Source organism: Talaromyces amestolkiae, assembly GCF_001896365.1.
Source record: "Talaromyces amestolkiae strain CIB chromosome Unknown scaffold16.1, whole genome shotgun sequence".
Lineage (NCBI taxonomy): Eukaryota > Fungi > Ascomycota > Eurotiomycetes > Eurotiales > Trichocomaceae > Talaromyces > Talaromyces amestolkiae.
The window spans coordinates 59353-79291 of NW_024468052.1; the positions used below are offsets into that span (position 1 = coordinate 59353).

Genomic DNA, 19939 nt, shown 5'->3' on the forward strand with positions numbered 1-19939 from the left:
TTTCTTCTCTCTTCTTTACAATCCCATCACCCTCTCCTCTTATATATTATCATCGACTCCTTGCCGCCTTCCCCCTTTCTCGCGAAAGAGTGAACATACCACCGATAGCCCTAACCGGCTGCTAGAGCTAGTCTAGGGTTCTTCGCGGCTTAGGCCCTGGCTTTAGGGCATACTGCGTCTTACAATACCAACGAATGAAACCATACATCCTGTCGGTCCCTACTGTAACACTGATTATAGTTACATGAGGCCATTATCAAATTATTGATCTAACGCGCTAAGACCATTATTGCCACCACAAAACACCACCAGACGAAAACAGAAAAAAATTTCACGAGTCACAGAGAGCGACAGAAAGTAAATATTATCAACCATACAGACTCTGTGAATCGTCGCACCGGCTCGAGTTACTGGCTCTTTTACTGCGCTCTCTCGACAGGCAGCCACGACATCGTGCATTCATCCCTCTCATTCTACACTAAAATAACGTACTCTCGCTCACGTTTTCTTGTCTACGATTGCATAATACTAGCACCTTGCAGTCTATACGTACCAAATCTTTTCTGCAAATTTTTTGTTGGTCTCGAATTCATGCATCGCAAATTTGGTTTTCAATATACATAAACAACCGCTGGTGACTCCAGTCTTTACTGCATTTGAGTAATTGCAACAACAATATGGATCAGTCACTCTCTCTTATATCAGCAACTGTACAAATCACAGTATGTTCAGCCACATCGGCTCAGGGTTGTCTAGCTAACGTTGTCTAGGATGCGGGTTTAGCCCTAGTACATATTCCGCTGGAATTGTATCCCTTCTTTGTTCAGCCACTCCTGCGCCTTCTCTATTGCGATATACCTGCCATCAATAAGCTCGCAGAGGAAGAGGAGGAAGATGTAGAGCGCGCCAGTTTGACACCGTTCAATCTCGGCTTCATTAATTTCTCTCTGACCCCTGTCGAGTGTTCCGTGGTATGCTCTCGCCAACTGGCAGAGCGGTTCTTCATGCCGCTGGCAAACAAATTCAACAAACTCGCTTCTTCGACTCAAAAAGTTTGGATCAGTGACGATGACTTTATTGCTATGCAAGTTGAAGGCCAAGGGTTGGACGCCGGCCGACGAGTGCTAGAGTTGACCGGCCCTCTTGCTCTTGCTGGAATGTATGTTCAACCGATACGTATATTGGGCAAGGCTAATGATTATAGATCTATCTTCTTCATCTCTACCTACTTCTCCGACTACATCTTGGTTCCGGCCCGGTCAAAAGATCAAGTCATCCACACTTTGTCGAGTCAAGGTTTCACATTCGAGACTGACTCCGACCAGTTCGTCAACAACTTCAACATTCAATCACCCCCAACTCCAGGCCTACAATCATCAATACATAGCTCACCACCATCTACACCCCCGCCATCCACAGTGAATGAGCTCCAAACACGAACATTTGACTTTCTGCGAAAGAACCGCATCATCCCTCGTGTGGACCAAACCGTTCAACTAGTGCAATGCTCCGCTCACCATCGCGATGGTCATACCGAGTCTTCGKCGGCCATTCTACGGAATGCGCTCACGACTGCTCTGTTGATTGACCACCCCCGGTTTCTGTCGCTAACATTGACGCCAGCCGACCCAGCTGCATCGCTTTTATTGGAGAAGCGCTTGCTGCCACGCTTTACGTTAGATCCTAGCATGCACTCAGACGATGAGGAAACCAGTATCCTCCTTGGCTCGAAGGAAGATATCCTGATCCCCATCACTCTCGACCTACGTGACGTCCCTATCGACGCTACTGGTATTGTCTGCGGCGTTGCGGGTCGTCTCGCCGATGCCACAGGTCACAATCGCGACCCTTATTCAGGTGCCGCCATGTCTGTTGTCAGCTCCCCAGCCAATGAGTCCAAACGATTCTCCTTTGGCTCTGTCAACATCGACGACCTCCAATTATCCGATAGCGTCAGCAGTTTGGCTCCGAGTACCTCTTCCGCCACCGGCCTAAAAGCTCCAGACTCTGTTTCTGATGTCCCTCCACCAGGTCTTGATACCTACAACCCTGCATACGACCGACGACCGTCTCATGACGCCGTCAACACCTTAAAATCCACCTCCATTCCACACCATCGCCTAGAACCGGAGCAATACGGCGATGCCGTCGAGATCAGTTTCCTGAGCACCGCTCGTGCCGGAACTGTTCTCGTTTGGGAACGCGAGATCAACTTGGCTGTCCAAGCCTTGGATGCCGAAAAGACCCAACCCGCACCCATAGATGCGGAGTAATCTGGGTCCGAAAAATACGAAAAAATCCATCATGATCACGAAATTTAGATCGCGGGTTATCACAGGACCGCACCAAAAGTTATTGCTTTACTCTCCCTCCCTACTCTTTTTAATGCTGTTCATTGTGATGTGTCATGACATAAGATACCAAGCGGATTGCGAAATCATTCTTGTTCATGATAGGTGCCTAAGGTCTTCCTGTCATTCTGTCCTTCTATACTCTGGTGTATTCGTCCAAAAATTTTTCAATGATCTACCGTGCATGATTTACCTTGCATCATATGTATACCTATGAGGATCACGAGGAATGTTTACTTGCATTGGTTCGCTGAGGATATGATATTTGCTATTGGTCATATGAAAGCACTTGTATAGCATTGATTATTTCGTTGGTTCGTTCTTGTTGGAATATAATGTAAATATATAGCTGCATGTGCGTTCAAATACTCGCCATTACTGAATAATATGACGTTTGAGAAAGATTCATCACCTCATTGATCACCTCATTAATCACCTCATTTGTTCGGATCCGGCAGATCGCTTTGTATATTTTGTGGAGACTTGTAGTAGATAAATCACTTTTTGAAAAAATCCGTAATCCTTTGCGAACCTTTATTGGCGGTGGTAGCAGTATTCTTGCCTCTGCTTTTGGGCTTTGTCGGAGATGTGCCGGTTTTGTTTCTCGTTGCGTCTCTCATCTTCCGATTGCTCGGCAAGACTTTCTCTTCTTCTTTTTCATCTTTGACTGGTGATAGTGACTTTTGTCTTTTCGTCGAAGGTGGACTTGTTATTTCATCTGCAGATAATTTTCGTTTGAGATCCTTTGGTGATTGTTCATTAGTCAGAGGAACGGGTTTGGGTGCGTTGTCCTCTGTCCATTCGCCATCGATCGTTTCTCTGCTCTCATCCTTCACTTCCTTCTTTTGCTCTACCTCCTTCTTCTTCGCGCCAGCATTAGCAAAAAAGTTAGCAATATTATTCTTATTCTCCTTGCTATTGACCGGAATCAAGAAATCCGGCGAATCATTCCCAACTTTGCCTACTTCCTTCGAGACAGGATAACATTCTAATTCCCCTTCGTATGGTTTGAGGATAGACTGCAGTTCCTTTGTCCATGTCGTTCGATGCGGATCAAGCCATTTCTGCATCTGCTCGCTGCCGGGGTCGAGGATGACCGGCATACGGTCATGGAGGAATTTGAGGTAGGGGTTCGAGTCGGTTGTGATGATTGTATATGTATATAGTTTTTCATCGGATCCTATGCCCATGAGCCATAAACTCATAGAATATGAGGAAATTATGAGAGGAGGGAGACAACCTTCATACTGAACACAATCAAATAACCCAGCTAGGTACATTAATTCCCCGTCTTTGCGTCTAATGTAATGCGGCACTCTCTCTTTTCCGCCGGGGCCCTTCTTTAGCCATTCATAGAACCCCTGGCAGATTATTATGCAGCGCTTTTTCCGTTTCATGGATGTCCACATCCCCTTGTTCTCGGCGAGGGAGTCGTCGCGGCAGTTGATTGTGCGCATCATGGAGCCGTAGTCCGGTTGTCGTTTTGTCCAGAAAGGGATAAGACCCCAGCGCATTTTTTGGAGTTTATACCTTGTCTTCTTCTTCGTAGGATCTTCTTTTGAGTCTGTTGTTGTTATTGATGTTGTGCCCTCTCCCTCGTCATTCTGCGATTGTTCGTCGTGGCTATAGTCAGGCGTATCTGCGCGATAGACTGCGCCGTAGTAGCCAGGCGCAAAGTTGTGTGTTTCGCGGATCTCGTCGTCTTCAGGCGCTTCGTCGACTGGCATTCCTTGTTCTTGCATGCGCCATCGGACAAAAGCCATTCGCTGTGTCGTGAGCTTGTATCTCTCATCTGGGAAAAAATGTACTTACCACTCCCAGGGAGTACCGCCCACACATCTTGCATTATTCCGTACAGGGTTTCAATCTATTTTACATCGTTGATATCATAGTATACAATGAAATTATGTCCAGGCAGATACGAGTGACCTCCACATCCATGCGATTGGCCGGCGACGTCATGGGCGATAGTGGAGAAAGCTCGGGCCACTTTGCGATTGCCTGCAAAATTAGCTAACACTTTCAAGATCTTTTATCTCAATCAACATCAACAATTGTGTTTAACGTCGTTGCCAGCACATAGTCTTACAGAACACAATTCAGTATGTTGAGCCGCGCACCAAGGCGATTCGTCGCCTTGAGACCTCCAGCAGAAGCATCGCGAGCTCCTCGCCGTTCTCTCTTCAGAAATGCCTGTCCACAATCACAACAACCTACCACGCCGCAAATACGACCAAAAATTCACCCCATCTCCTACAAACCGACACAAATCCGAACATCAATGTTCTCCCAACGCATCCGACGAACATACCGCTCCGCAGCCCGCGATATCTGGCGCAAAAACCCCATTTTCTTCCCCTTCGCGCTTATATCCATAATCGCCGCCGGCGCACTCTCCACCTACATTCTCGGCGTATTCTACGCTCGCGCCACCCAAGTCGACGAAAAAGTTAATAGGTTCCCACCCGCAGTCGCCAAAGAACTACGCAGAGCGCTGTACTATACAGAGATCAACCTCGAGCCTCAAAAGGCATTGGAGCATTACAAAGCGGCTTTGCAGATTGCGATGGAGATGGATATGCATCCGTGGTCTGATGAGGTGATGGGCATCAAGCTTCAGATGGCTGATATGCTGGTGAAGGCCGGGTATCATGAAAAGGCTGCTGAGTTGCTGGGTCGGATTGCACAGCAGGGTTATGAATGGGTCGTTAGGACGAGGGAGCGATATCTCTTTACGTTACCAAAGGATAGAAAAATTGTTGATCCGAATTTGAAAGAGATTGTGCAGCCGGATGAAGAAAATCAGGCCTATGAGCTGGGACTGGTTGATCGGACACTCAAGAAAGTTATTGGGACGTTTCTGCTTCTTGGTGAGTTGTACGAGGACGAGCATATCAAGAATCCAGCAAAGGCGTTCTCGACGCGGAGAGCTGCGCTGCAAATGCTTACGGATGAAATCGAGTATCGTCGACGTCGAGGGCTTCCTGCCTTGGCTACCCCGGAAGAAGGAGACAATTGGATGACTGCCGAGGAAGTTGGGCACGTCATGTCTGACGTCGGTGAGACTTGGCTGCGGGCAGGAAGACCAGACAAAGCCCTGGAACTGCTCATGCCGTCAATAGCGATTATGCGGGATGTCGAGGGTAAAGATGTCAGCTGTCGACAGGTCGTTCTTCTCGCCAACATTGCAGCTGCTATGTTCGATCACAAACCTGCTCAACAGGAAGATGGCAAGAAACAGCCCGTGGTCAGCGTTGAGAAACAAATGGAATCCTCTCGAGCATGGGCTCTCAAATCAATTGAAGTTTCGAAAATCGTTCATGAAGATCTCCGCGATGAGAGTTGTGATATGGGATGTGCCGCTGCCGCAGACGTTCTATCAGCCATTGCGGAATGGCAAGGAGCAGACGAGGAGGCTCGCAAATGGCTTCGTGAAGAGAAGCGGTATTGCGAGTCGGCGAATTATGTAGAGGGTGTTGAGAAGGCGGTTAAAATGCTGGCGCAGGTTGATCGAATCTCGAAGCAGGGGCAGCAGCAGCAGCAAGCCAAGGGACAATGACTGGCTCGATTTCATGTACATTAGACAATACTCCGCCTTCGCATACTACGATTATAGAATACAATACAACGCGTACTACGGACGGAAGGATTTAAAATTTTTAGTCTTTTTATTCTTGCATGATAATAGAATGTCACATGGCGGTCATCCCGGGTCTTCTCAAAAGGTAGATAAGAGATCGAAGAGAAAAGACGAGACCATTTTGAAGAGGACGACGGATTTCTTACGATCCCAACTCCGTAAGTAACGCAATCTGAATTATTATTCATTGATATTGCGCAAGAGACGGAACTCTCGAACGGTAAAAATCTGGCTTTCATAATGCTCATCGCTTCATTCCAATTCCTAGAACCCCGCCCCCTTTTTTCAAAAGCAAACAGTCAATCAATCGGAATAGACAAATTGAATGTGGTATTTTTGATGGTTTCGTTGCCCTGCTTTTCTACTTTTAGATCCTCCCAAACTCAAAAAAAAAATCCATTTATGCTCGGGACATGACACCCCAAGCACGGATCTTGTTGTCGGTGTAACCAGCGAACAAAGTCTGACCATCAGCGCTCCAGGCCAAAGAGATACACTCTGGCTCACGGCTCTTCTTGCCCTTCTCGACGTATTCGGGCTTGAGCTCATCAACCTTGCTCTTCTTCTCGAGGTCGAAGATGGTGATGCTGCTGCTGGTAGCGGCGCAGAGCCAGTAGCGGTTGGGGGAGAAGACAAGGGCGTGGATCTCGTCACCGGCCTGGAGGGAGTAGAGGTGCTTGGACTCGTTGAGGTCCCAGAGCATGGTGGTACCGTCCTTGCCACCGGAAGCGCAGAGGGATCCGTCGGGGGAGATGGTGACGGTGTTGATGTATCCAGTGTGTCCGATGTGGTCGGTTTGAAGGCGGCAGGAAGCGAGTTCCCAGACCTGTTACTATCAGCATGCTGCATTGACATGTCTTGTGATCTTGTAGTGTAGTGGCAATTTGGTGATCGATCAGGGCATAATGGTGTTGTTTGTCTCATGGCCACGAGGGCTCTGAAGTAGCAAATACGTTTGATGCAATACATCATTCGAATCGCAGGTTTTGATATCGAGTGGAAAATAAACGTACCTTCACAAGCTTGTCCCAACCGGCAGAGACAATGACGGGGTTCTGGGGGTTAGGGCTGAAGCGGACGCACGACACCCACTCGGTGTGGCCCTTCTCGGTGATGGTGAACTTGCAGTCACCAAGAGTGTTCCAGAGCTTGATGGTACGGTCACGGGAACCGGAGACGATCTGGCGGTTGTCGGCAGAGAAGGAAACGGAGAGGACATCGCTGGTGTGGCCGCTGAAGACACGGGTGGTGTTGCCAGTCGCAAGTTCCCACAAGCGCAAAGTCTTGTCCCAGGAGGCAGACAAAGCGTAAGCACCGTCCGAGGAGATAACCTATGACCTTCCAGTCAGCCTCAGAGTGTTCCTCAATTTACCCTTGTCCAAAGATAACAAACGTACACAGTCGGAGACGATGTGGGAGTGGCCCTCAAGGCTTCGCTTGGGGTAACCGTAAGCCTGGTCGTCGCGAGTCAAGTTCCAGACGATCAAGGTCTTGTCGCGACTGGCGGAAAGGAGCATGTTGGGGCTATTGACGGTGCCATTGCAATTAGCAAAACGCTCTTCCAGAACTTCGAGATTTCGCCGTGATTGTTGGTGAATTTCTTACTTCTCAAGAGAGGTAGCCAAGCTGGTAACCCAGCCATTGTGGCCCTCAAGGGTTCCGCGAAGGATGAGCTGCTCAGCCATGATCAAGGTTTGGCGACGAAAAAAGAACCTTGAAACGGGGGAGTAAGGAGGAGAAAGACGACTGACGGGCTATCTATATCGTTTGAGCCTTCAGTTCTTGAGGAAAAAGGACGAGTAATCCGTAAGCGCACTAGTTCGGGGTTTGTGCCCTAGTACAGACGCCTAAGCGAGTTTCTTTTGGGCCGGACAATGCCCCACCGCCTTCTCAAAGTAGACTAGCCTAATATGGACAGCAGAACTGCAAGCTCTTATCATCTGTCACTTGTATGTGCCAGGGAATCACAAAAGAATGCAGCACATGAACTATGATCGACTATATGGTACACATGATATCTAGTATACAATGGCATATACAGGGGGTTGAGTCTACGAGTCAAACACCTTCACATCCGGCATCCGACCCAACCCGCTACCTCCTCGTTTCTTCTGTTTCGCAGCCTGGAAACCAACCGCACTCTTGTCTTGCACGTGCTGTCTCACCAATGCCAAAATCTCCGATTCAGCCCATCGAGTAGGCACAGGGCGATAGGCGGGCTTAAATGCTCCAACCGTCTGCGCCCACTCGCCGGTCTTGCCCGCTCCTTGCTTCCATACCTCTGTCGGGGTGTCTACCTTGACGGCAGACCCGGCATCTCCAGCGGATGAAGAAGCAGTCTCTTCGGCCTCTTTGGGCTCTTGTGTAGCCCAGTAGTAAATGTCCCAATCGTTCTCATCGAGGAACTTATCGTATTGTTGTAATTGTTCCTTGGACATTTCCCCGAGGTATACGTCGGCGAAAGTCGATAGTAAAAGATCGGTCTCGAGAATACCTCGCTTCCGGCTTTGATCTAATTACTGTCAATCTTTGTTCAAGGCTCGTCTTCTACGAAATGATGGCATACATAGTAATCTAGCACGCATTGTGCTCGTATCTTCGCCTTGCCGTTTCAATGGCTCGACCTTGAATGTAATTCCCTCCATCTCACCCACTTCCAATTCCGGTTTTTGAGCGCCCGCAGTCTCCCTTCCACCCGTCAAGTGTTCAAGCTTTCCGGTATATGGATCGGCTGGCTTATAGTTCGGATCGACAGTGCTCAGGAAATCCGGAGGAGAGCTAGAAGCGCCGACTTTTGGGAAGTCTTTGGTCTGCGTTGAGGTTGTATTCGGAACAGTTTGATTCAAGGGGCGATTCTTCTGAATTTCCCGGTGTTCTTCCGCCGTGCCTGGGAAGCGTTCAGCGGCACGAAGTGCTGATGCTCCAAATGCTCGGCTTTGCGACTGCAAGGTCGGGAAGGCCTTGAAACTATTCCGCGTCGCCGGTCGTAGAGACCGAATGAGGTGTGTTGCTGCCATCATATATATACAAGGCCGTAGCAATAAATATTCAATTGTAGGAGTTTCTTCGAGTTGAGAAAAAAGTTGAAGCTGATCTTGTAAGCATGCGAAGAGGCAAGCTTTACATCATATTGTTTTCTACAGTTTGCTCTGTTTGCATGAGAGACCTGGTGGGGCCTCGGCAAGCAAATAACAGAGGAACTAACCTTATCATGACAGTTATTTTATACAGCCTATCAGCCTGTCATAACATCCCCTACAAGATCTGCAAATCGCAACTGATCAATCTTCAGTCAATATTGATAGGCTAATAGTATTAACTCACATGGTTACATCCTTTTAAAGGATAGACGGCAACGCGTCGTTCACGCGTCGCGCGCCTTTTCGCGATCTTTTAAAGTCACACACAATGTCATTTTTCCAGCGTTGGATCCGACCATTTCTCAAAAGGCAGGGAAATGCGCTACCAGACAGTCATAAAAATGATCCCAAACCTGTGGAGGTGAAATTTAAAGTGGAAGATGATGATTCAGACTCATAGAGTGTTATATTCCTCTGGGAAAACCCAGTTTCGAAGGACGATGCAAACTTAAGGAAAGATATGGACTTACAGGGCAATTCAGGCTTTCAAGACGGTGCAGAAGATCTCAAATCGAAGACTTCGAGTGTTGGGTATACAGTCAAAAAGCTATTTATCAAGTCTCCAATCCGGGCAGTGCGTGCACTCGAATGCCTCAAAATGATACCCGATTGCGTTCGCTACAGATGAATATATTAATACAAAGACAAGTTAAAGAGTCATTGATCTCAATTAGAGAGGCTACCTACTAGTGCGTTTTTGGCTGGGCCTTGCTGTCAACTTTCCAGGCCTTGATTAATTCTTAAATCACTCTCTGAATTAGGATGGGTCCTTAGATCTTACGCTTTGTTATGTGCTCCGTAAAGACTGGAATCAAAATTCCTCTACAGCTTCTCCATCTTCAATCACGATTGATAGGTCATTGAATCAATGATCCATGATGACTCCCACGACGGCCACTTGAGGAAAAGCGGCAGCGCGTCGTGAGAGCGTTGCCCATTGCCGCATTGTGCGATCTTCAATTTCTTATCAATTGAGCCATGGACTCTAAAATGCCATTCTTTCAAAGTTCTTCTTGACAGCTTTCCAAAAAGCAGGAATTCAAGACAGCGGATTTTCAGCGTAACTCAGCATCCCGCAAAGAACAAGCCCATGACAGTTGTGACAAGTGATAAAGAGGAATTCGATCGAGCCCAATTAGCCGACCAGCCTCGTCTACCTTGGACATGGTCCGCCTCTGGTAGTAAGAATTGGGCGCTTTACCAACCTACCGCTGTAGGCAAGTGGTGGTGGACCTGGGCGCAAGAGAACAAGGATAACAAACGTATCATTACCGAAATCGCAAGAATGATGGAAACGAAGCTAGGACAATAGAGATTCGGCGAGGAAAAATGTACGTGATGTCAGAAAGAAGGGTTAGAGTGTTGGACACACGTTGAGAAGAGGGAATATCAAGTTTTATATGCAGGCACTGCGTGTGCTTGTTGTCGCGCGTTGCCTACAAATATGGGATGCAGTTTGGCATTACGAAAGAAGAAGAAGAGAACGAATCCACCATCACCTCCTCCGCCGCAATTGCTGCTGCCAAAGGGAGGCTATCCTCCTGTATACGCAGGCCCAGGGGCGCTGGCGGTTCCAGCGGATAAGTCAAAACGTGCTAGAGAGTGATGCCGGAATTGCGATGTAGAATTGATTCAGAGACAGTACTGAAAAGAGATCGAGTAGTAGATGCATCATGAGCTAGATTTAGAATTCTGCGTTGTGGATAGCCTCGACGATATGCAATCTATTCAATGCGGAGGACTCGTCCTTAGTGGGCTGCACTAAGAAGCAATTTGGAGTAGACAGGCCGGAGTTGGTGGAGTATGGAGAGGTGACTCAGGCATCAAGGCTCTCCACCAGGGACATTGCGAATCCCTTCACGTGATCGCAACCATGGTCCGGGATGGATCTCCACCGAAATCACCTTGACATTTCGCTGATTTCTCTGGAAGCGAGCTGCCATGTTTAATTAACGAATCAATAGTGCGAAGAAATCGTCGACTGCTGCAAATCTCTGGGAAGGCACATGGTTATTTCGCGACCATAGCAGCCACCGTTATACATTTATCATACATACGCCCTGCCAATCTCCCGCCCACTTGGCTCGTTTCTATGTATACTACTCATGGGCTCCACGCGCCAGAGATTGATACAAGAGGGAAATGACCCGTAGTCGAGCGTGCGATCCGTGTGCCACGAGAAAAATTAAATGTGATCGTGGAAACCCTTGCAGACGTTGTCATACTCTGGACATTCCCTGCACTACATCCCGAGTTCAGTCGAAGCCCGGTCCAAAGGGGCCATGGGCTGAAAAGCGGCGTTTGGCCCGCCTTCAGCAAAATGCCTTACAGCATCCAGCAAATTTGCCGGAGAGTCAATTTGTGCCTGTAATTCCAGAGCAAATACATGGCGACAGTGGTAGCAGTAGCAGCAGCAGTACTGTGGAATCGCCACCAACTAATAATCAATTCACGCCCAGTCTACCGATTCCTTTGATCCTGCAGTATCTCGATGTCTATCATGAACAATTATATCCGGTATGGCCGGTTGTTGACCGGGATGAAATGATCTCACGGATTCAGGATCCGGAGGATTCTGAAGCATATGCACTATGCACTGCCTTGACGGCGGTCGTCCTCGCGCATTTGAAATTTAACCCTGCGGATATCACTCAAACTTCTCACACAGTCGATAATGGGTGGGTGGCTGGAGAGTCAGAGCGAGCAAGAGCCTCGGTTCGATATCACGAGAAACCGAGTCTCGAATTATTACTTTCATCCTTTTTCCTGCACATATTTTATGCAAACCGTGGTCACGTCTGGAGAGCTACAGTTCTCATCCGCGAAGCTATTACCTTGGCCCAATTCTTAGAACTGGACCAGGCCAAACACTACAAACAGTTGTCCAAGAAGGAGGCTCAGTTGCACCTTCGTATAATATGGATTTTGAGTATCACAGAACGGTGTGTTACTTTCTGCTAAACTAGTGTTATACCCTGTCCCACTAACAAATTTCAGCGGGCACACAACTCGATTCGATTTGCCAAGGATTTTGAGATTAGATCCTGATTTACCACCATTGGAAACTCAAGACGTCGAACCCGGCCTAGTAGCCTTTACAGACTTGTGCCAACTTTTCCAGACTTTCGGCCGCGCCATGGACAGCGACATGTTAATTCGAACACCCGACTTTTTCATCGGAACTGATCAAAAGCTGTTAGAAAAGCGACAGTTACAGTCGAAGACGCAAGTCCAACAAGCCGATTTCCTCATCACTCAACAATGGATGAGAATCATGGTGTGGAAAATGTCTATTTTCCATGTCAAGCTTTCTGTGAATGCAGATGACGAGAACTTGAGTATCTGCTTCCCGGAACGTGTAGCACAAATTGTGCTCATGTATTTGAATAATCTTTCTCGCAATATCATCGAGGCTCATGGTATCGGCATGGTGAGTTCTCCTACTGCAATTTGTGATGAACACACGGCGCTAAACCATTTCCTAGCAAATGAAACTAGCAGACGTAGCAATATCCCTCGCAGACATGCTATCGTGCATACCATGGGTCTCCGAACGCCGACAAGTTATGAAAGTCGGACCAGGCGACATGGTCTGCCACATCGCCCAGACCTTGGCCTCTCTACGAGGAAACGTGAATCCACGAATGGAGATCTTATTTGAGAAACTGTCATCACAAGGATGGGGCTGTTCTCCGCGATCAATGTCGACTACTGACATTTCTTTCGAATCTTTACCCGCCACTACACCTATCACCACCACGACTACGACTATACTCCCTATACGGCAGATTGAAGATGTCTCCGATGAACCCGAGGAGGAGAACAATGATGATTACGACGATTACGTGAAACGGACCAAATTGCATACACCAGGAGGCTATTGATTCCAATTATAGTCAGGTGACTTAATTATGTGAAATTATGCATGAGATGATACTCATGAGAGGACGGGCATTTATCATATCCATATATTATCTAATGACCATCTATTTATGCTACATTGACAATGTGATTTTGCAATCATTTTAACATAGCAATATGATTCAATCTTACTTGGGGCGGAACAAAATACTCAATCATGAACATTGCCAGGTGCATTAGTAAATACTAGTTGTTTCTAGTCTTCTAAAGCAGTGTATACAATCTAGGCACTCGACATCTCTTATATATACTGGAAGCCAAACATCACTTAAGTCGTAAAAATGTAACAAGAAAAGCAAAAAAAGAAAAAGAGCAATCGTCAGTCATCAACGTCGAGAAAATTAACACATCTGCATACCCATCATCTCAGGCACGAAAGCATCATCCGGAATATCATCGAAATTCTCCAACTGCCAAAAAGCTCGACAMCCCGCCACAAAATGCTGCGAAATATCCGTGACCGCTTCCTCAGCCATGGGCGCAAAGCTGAGACGAATATACTGGAATGCGCGACCACGCATGGCCTCCGTGGGCGCGAACATGGTACCGGGCGCGGAGAGAATGAGGAATGGTTTCTTGAGCAGGAAGAACCATAGCGCTTTGCACACTTTTTCTGCGCCGTAGATCTCGAGTAGAGGGTGCGTGTCGTAGCGGATCTTGATCCAGATAAACATTCCGGCCAAGGGCCAGTTGAATTCGTACATGGGTACTTTGTTGATGACGGACCAGCTATCGAGGCCGCTGGAGCGTCTGTTCGCGGCAGGTTTGTCGATAGCGACCGTGCGACCTTCTTCGAGAGCGCTGCACATGTCGTGCACGCGGCGCTCGTAAACGTCTCGCAGGCCAGAGAGCCATTGCACCCATCCGTCCAGCGTCCAGCCAAGACCTTCTTTATCGGCTGATTTGCGTGCTGTGGCGGGTGAGCCTTGCTGTTGAAGAAGTAGTTGTGCAACCATGACCTGGACGAAGCCTGAGGGTTGCTGAGTCGAGACCTCGGTGATGCGCGTAATACGCTCAACGATAGCTGGCTGCGCGGTAATCCAGCCGAGACGACAGCCGGGAGCGATTGTCTTGGAGAATGTATCTAAACGCACAACACGGCCATCAACATCGACTGATAAAAATGATGGCACAAGGCTGTCCAGAAATTCATAACCAGAAGATCGGCCGTGCGCGTTGTAGTTGCGATTAAACAAATCCGCCTGTACTGCAGCTTCTCCGCGATACTCGGCGGCATGCTTCCGCGAAGATGGGAATTGGAGGTTCCAGTACGGTTCGTCCTCAATAATGATGACGTCGTATTTCTGGCACAAGCTGTAGATCTCCTTGCGGCGCTCGATGGACGTTGTACTACCAGTAGGGTTTTGGCCGAGACTGTCCGAAGAGTCAGTATCTACTATTTACCGACAAGGGCAATCAAGACTTACGTCACAGTATACATCAAATGCGGCCGCTTTCCCTTGGAATAGTCCCAATTCTCAAGCACATCGGCCAAACCGCCTGGTCCCGAAGCTCTCATTCCATCGGCGTCAACGCGAACAGTGACGATATTCAGACCACGAGGCTCGACTGTCTGCACAGCATTCATATAGGCAAACTCTTCGAAAAGAACACCCTCCTTGTCCCGAATCCAATCCTTGGTCTTATTCCAGGAATTCGTCAAAGCCTCAACGGCCTTGCCGAGTCCATCCGTCGCGCCGCATGTCATTACAACCTCCGGTCCTCCGGCGTACGGCACATTCGGATGAAGATGATCACGAGCGAACTTGCGAATAAAGGCTGCCAGTGGTGGATAACCTTCAGCGGTTCCATATTGCAGGGCAGTTGATAGATCAATCTTTTGGAGGATGTCGGTCGTATCTTGAATTTTGGGCACGGTGACATGCCATTCTGCTGGCTTACTGCTCTTTCCCTTTGAAGACTTTGGTTCGTTGAATCGAGACGGATGCGCTGCTGCTGCTTCAAGGGTATCATAGGGAAAGTATGATTGGTGGGGCAGGCCTGATACAATATTCTTAATGAATGATCACCAGAGATAAGACGAGGTCACCTACCACCGGCCACGTTCTGGAGCCCCGGAATCTGAAACCATTTGTATAGTCCCTTCACATTGCTACTCTGTCGGTTCTTGGTGGTCTGCGAAAAGTGATGCGACAGATCCAAAGGCGGCCGTTGCGTGGTCCTGGATTCTTGTTGTTGAGCCATGTTGATGTTGCGGATATGCAAGCCGACCGTGCCTGATCTGGGAAGCGTTCAGAAAGTGAAGTTCCTGATGGACAATGATGCAGGTGGGTAGTACGATGTCGTGATCGATGATAACGTGCTCACATTGATCAGATTGGTGATGATACGATCAAGGACGTGGTGGGCTATCAGCTACATTATTAATTCATTATTACCATCAGACTAACTTAGCATCGCTGATAAGGTACTTCGGCCGATGTAGTACCCGTAATACGGATAGATTACACTGCACGGCCTGGAAACTTACCGCGCGAACCGGTACTCACAGCCAATCAGACTACAGATAAATTCCCGCCGTCATATTCAGAAACAAACGATACGAAGAAGCCCCCAACAAGCAGCGGCCCTACGGACACCGCTCGTCAGCTTCTTATCTTTGTCAAATTGTCAGACGTCTGGGGTACGAAGTGGCCCAATCATATTCTCTAATCAAGTGTGAGCAAGTGGGGCTAAGTCGTTTTGGTCGACAATATTTCAAGTATTGTTACGGCGTCATACGGCATGTTCATGCACCAAGATAAAGCGAACAAAAACTTCCTACTGGTTTCTACTTTTATATAACCTTGGAAGTCGAATTTTCATACCCTTGCCAGCGAGAACAATGTCTTCACAGCGATTGTCTTGCTCTCACCCTCGCTCGTTGCCATGACGGCAACGTTGTGCCTAACCCCGGCGTTCCGTTTGACAGGATCACCATCAGCGCCAGTCTTTTGCAACTCTGATATCTTCCATGCTCGCACAAGCCAGATGGAAACAGTCGCTGCCATATACATGCAGCCCGTAAATATCTGAGCGTGTAGAAAATTGGTTCCGTTGTCGATCCGTAACCAGAGGGCAATCGGTTCAGCAAATGTGCTCGGTATGACCACCGAAAGCCAGAATACAGACAAGGCAGATGGTAAGAGTTGTAATCCCACCACCTCAGCGCCCACCGGAGCAACGGTTGTCGTGTACGTTGCGGAAACGGCGCCGCCAATCAGACCATAGAAGATGAGGACACCGAAACTTTTGGCAAAGATCCAGATTACCAAAGAAAACAACCCAGCCAGGAAGGTAGAAACGAGTGCAGTGTTGATTCGCCCAAAACTGTCACTGACATACCCTATGACGGGTCGCCCAAGGCCTCCTCCAAGGTTGAACATGGCACCTAGAATCGACCCTTGAGATGCGGTTAACCCTACGGTATCTGCGTAGCTGGGCAATGAGAAAAGGAGAAGCGCATAGCCCAGCACACTGAAACAACCCCAGGCTAAAGTGAGCAAGAACTCTGGTCTCTTTAGAAGCTCGAAATGGAAGGCAATTTGAATAGCTCCAATTGCCTTGTTCCGATCCCTTATAATGATGGCACAGAAGCCAGACGCAACAGCTGATACTATAGCCAAAACTCGGAAAGCCCAGCCAGTTCCCCATCTTTGAATGAGTGCGTCTGTTGCCAACGAGTATATCAGACCTCCAATCCCTGATCCTGCGGTGGCAACACCGTTTGCAAGAGAGCGTCGGCGGGTGAACCACTGAGGAATGATACCGACCGTGGCACTGAATTGCATTCCCATCCCGAAGCCAAAGCATACGCCCTGACTGAGAAACAATTGCCAAATTTCGGTCGACCATGACGCTCCCAACAGTGCTGCGCTCTGAAGGACAATTCCTATAGCCAAAGTGGTCTTTGTCCCCCATTCTCGAGTCGTGATCGTTGCGGCTGGAGCGGTAAATTGAGCCATACTGAGGGAAAGGCCTCCGATAAAGGCAAAGTCTAGGTCGGATGCACCTGGGAACGTGTTGTCAGACAGATAATGAGCCAGAAATACGCCGTATGACTATGTCAGGCGAAAGTTAGCAAATTGAGAATTGTCTTTTCAAGGCCACGAGACCTACACTATTGATTCCCCAAGTATGGGCATTAACTAAAAAGACGCACAGCACACAGACCCAGCCATAGCCACCATCTGGGGGAGGTTCAACCTCTGTGCCTGTCGGGTGTTGGGCTTGCTCGGGGTCAGTCTTGAATGGTTCGTTGTCGATAGGGTCGTTCTTGGGTGTCATCTCCCTTGAGAAGTCAGCCGTACAAGGATGACAGGAGTCTTCGCCAGCTCGCGACCCCGTTATCGTCTCCTTCTTCTCTGACTGCATTTCTTCATTCATCAGATCGTGGGTTTAGGCGATTTTTGCAAATGAAACATAGCGGGAACACTGCCTACATGAGATGCTCCATACAAATAGGATTTGGCAGTCAGATCGTGTTTAAAAATCATGAAACTACATATCATGTCCTGGATGATATTTCGCTGACTGACTCATATTTTAGATGGAAATTCAGTGACTCAATTTTCAAGAGCCAATCAAATAGCGCAGTGTCTTGCTTCGCTGTTAGGGCTTTTTTTTGGTTGATGCCGGACCCTATTTTAGGGTGCGCATCGCCTGCCGAGATGTAGTATTGCTGTCGCGGCATTACGTGTATTTGTGAGCGCGCTTTTATATCTTTTAGTTTTCTCCTATTGATATGGATATGATTTATTCTGGCTATTCAATTGATTAACCATCAAGACAAACGAAGCTACCTTTTGGTTTCTCGTTTCGTGCAATTTCGATTCGTACTCAACCCTACATGTGAGGGCCTTGAATCTCTACTCCGCGGCTGACGGTGCTGAACTTGCTTGGCCACTCCAGCTGTCAAGTTTGAAGCCACCCACCCTTCCTGGCTGCTATTTGGAGGCCTCATGTGCAGATTGATTTCATGAAGCCATAAATCCAAGAGTATACTAGGACAGATACTTCTCGCTCGTCGATGGGAAAGACTGAGATTATTGCTCAGATCGGTCTGAGTATACAGGGTGTAGTAACCGCTACAATCTGTGCTTATTTCAAAATGAAGTGCGCAGTCTTGACAACATGTACTGGAAGTTTATACCTAATGGTGATATAAGGAGATATCAGGAGATAGACGCTGTTCATGTTCAAGCAGGGTTGAAAACTCATGAGCTGCCGTGGACGAAAGTTTACGGGTTTGAATCAAGAGCGTACACACAGCACTTACGTTATCGGCTAAGAAGTTGGCCCTCACTTCTTTCCTTGATCATGCGTACTTCCAGACTGTACTTGGAGAGGAGACGAAGGCAAAAATGCTAGAGCAACGAAACAGGCCACCGAAGGAGCAATACCATAGGAAGTTTTATCCATTTATCAATCAGCCAAGTGTGGAGCTTCTGGAAATTGAAATTGGGGCTGATGGCCTTGAATCAGTGGCATGCTGCTACTCCGTCCGAGGGGACTGAAGGATTTTGTATGGGAGTAGAACATCTATGTTGAAGGGTCGGCATGGACAGATTCAAGATAGTCATCCCATTTCTGCTGGTCTGCACTATGCTGGAGTCGGGTGGGTTTATTCCCATTCTCCCATTGTGTCAGCAGAGTCTTGTGGTTTGCTAACTATCTAAAAGGCCAGAGCTTTATTCCTGACAAGACTCCGGATGCGCGGAATTGTTGCCGATACCGATGCCCAACTCTCGAAGGATTCAGGCTGCTAAATGAGATAGAGGAGATTATCCCCGCTCTAGAAAGTGCTCATATGCTCCATGGCGGCATGGAAATGGCTAAGACATTGAAAGAAAACTAAGATCTTGTTATTTGTGCTAGTGGAAGAGAATACGTCTATTCCCACAACGCATCTCGCGCTCTCCGCTGACTTTAATCAATTCAGAAGACAGATAAAGCATAGCGGATTAATGAACTACCCAGACCCGGACAAAAATTAGGTGATGTTCTAAAAGACCTAGAGAGATATTAGTCGTCTTTTGGTGTTCGATGTGGAGTGGTAACCTGTTCGTGGATAGTTGAACAGGCTACAGCTGGCGTTGTGGAGAGGTAGCACGAGGCATAAGGATGGTTGAGTCCGTTAAAATGATTGGAGGAGCATGAATAAATGAGAAAGTACAAAATTCTATACCTATTGAGGACCAAAGACACCAAAGGAAACTAGAATCTGTACCAGCTCGGAATGCGAGTTTGCAAAGTTGATCGATGTTTTTCCGAGCGCCTTTGCATATTCGCAGCTGTGACTGAACTGTTTAAATATTGGCTGGCTGACAAGTTGAATGACAAATTCTTACGTGTGATGATCCTTCCTTCCCTGTCAGCACCAGTGCATAGCGCTACTATTAGCGTTGTCACTCGCCCGCAAATTAGGCGTGGCTTGCGAGCTCAATCCCCGGAAACATTTACCTTATGAGGAGCTGAGGAACCCATGTTCGTGACAATGCGCTGATCCCTTTAGTCGCTTTTTGGGCCAATATTACCTGTCAGGCAGCCACTATCAATTATAACCTTAAATGCAGTCTTGACTATTGCTTACAGCAGGACGAGTTTATACTGCAATTTGACTCGGATTTACAGATGGGAGTGCGACTCATCGTTTCAATTGACCTACCACAGCTTGCGATAGATGAAAGGATCAGAGAGACTTGAAAATGGAACATGTCAATATACACGTGCAGCTCGTATATGCTCCGTTGGATCCGCAGTCCTCGCTACACCTTCAATTTTGCTAGCTGATATTTTACTATACTAGGTCATCTAGATGCGGAATGTCTTTTTGCCTAGTTGTTTACCCCAACATGCTCCAATGATCATGCCATCAGCTCGGCACA

General features: G+C 47.8%; 7 protein-coding genes across 7 annotated transcripts; 3 read left to right on the top strand and 4 right to left on the bottom strand.

Annotated features, from left to right (window-relative positions):
- Window positions 1-677: 677 nt before the first annotated feature.
- Window positions 678-2273, top strand: BHQ10_007555 (uncharacterized protein; the record flags this gene model as incomplete). The annotated part of the gene is made up of 3 exons (XM_040880263.1): window positions 678-722; window positions 771-1159; window positions 1205-2273. The coding sequence occupies 3 exons, from the start codon at window positions 678-680 to the stop codon at window positions 2271-2273; spliced, it is 1503 nt and encodes a 500-aa protein (XP_040736058.1).
- A 575-nt stretch (window positions 2274-2848) lies between these two features.
- Window positions 2849-4190, bottom strand: BHQ10_007556 (uncharacterized protein; the record flags this gene model as incomplete). The annotated part of the gene is made up of 3 exons (XM_040880264.1): window positions 2849-3531; window positions 3592-4117; window positions 4164-4190. The coding sequence occupies 3 exons, from the start codon at window positions 4188-4190 to the stop codon at window positions 2849-2851; spliced, it is 1236 nt and encodes a 411-aa protein (XP_040736059.1).
- A 442-nt stretch (window positions 4191-4632) lies between these two features.
- Window positions 4633-5910, top strand: BHQ10_007557 (uncharacterized protein; the record flags this gene model as incomplete). Its single annotated transcript, XM_040880265.1, has 1 exon — window positions 4633-5910. One exon carries the CDS (start codon window positions 4633-4635, stop codon window positions 5908-5910), a length of 1278 nt encoding a protein of 425 aa, XP_040736060.1.
- A 481-nt stretch (window positions 5911-6391) lies between these two features.
- Window positions 6392-7676, bottom strand: BHQ10_007558 (uncharacterized protein; the record flags this gene model as incomplete). Its single annotated transcript, XM_040880266.1, has 4 exons — window positions 6392-6817; window positions 7005-7322; window positions 7389-7515; window positions 7597-7676. 4 exons carry the CDS (start codon window positions 7674-7676, stop codon window positions 6392-6394), a joined length of 951 nt encoding a protein of 316 aa, XP_040736061.1.
- Window positions 7677-8042: 366 nt separating this feature from the next.
- BHQ10_007559 (uncharacterized protein) lies at window positions 8043-9011 on the bottom strand (the record flags this gene model as incomplete). The annotated part of the gene is made up of 2 exons (XM_040880267.1): window positions 8043-8503; window positions 8558-9011. 2 exons carry the CDS (start codon window positions 9009-9011, stop codon window positions 8043-8045), a joined length of 915 nt encoding a protein of 304 aa, XP_040736062.1.
- Window positions 9012-11675: 2664 nt separating this feature from the next.
- Window positions 11676-13015, top strand: BHQ10_007560 (uncharacterized protein; the record flags this gene model as incomplete). The annotated part of the gene is made up of 3 exons (XM_040880269.1): window positions 11676-12073; window positions 12129-12561; window positions 12617-13015. The coding sequence occupies 3 exons, from the start codon at window positions 11676-11678 to the stop codon at window positions 13013-13015; spliced, it is 1230 nt and encodes a 409-aa protein (XP_040736063.1).
- A 378-nt stretch (window positions 13016-13393) lies between these two features.
- On the bottom strand, window positions 13394-17438 carry BHQ10_007561 (uncharacterized protein; the record flags this gene model as incomplete). The annotated part of the gene is made up of 6 exons (XM_040880270.1): window positions 13394-14426; window positions 14480-15053; window positions 15107-15294; window positions 15352-15428; window positions 15881-17113; window positions 17172-17438. The coding sequence occupies 6 exons, from the start codon at window positions 17436-17438 to the stop codon at window positions 13394-13396; spliced, it is 3372 nt and encodes a 1123-aa protein (XP_040736064.1).
- Window positions 17439-19939: the final 2501 nt, after the last annotated feature.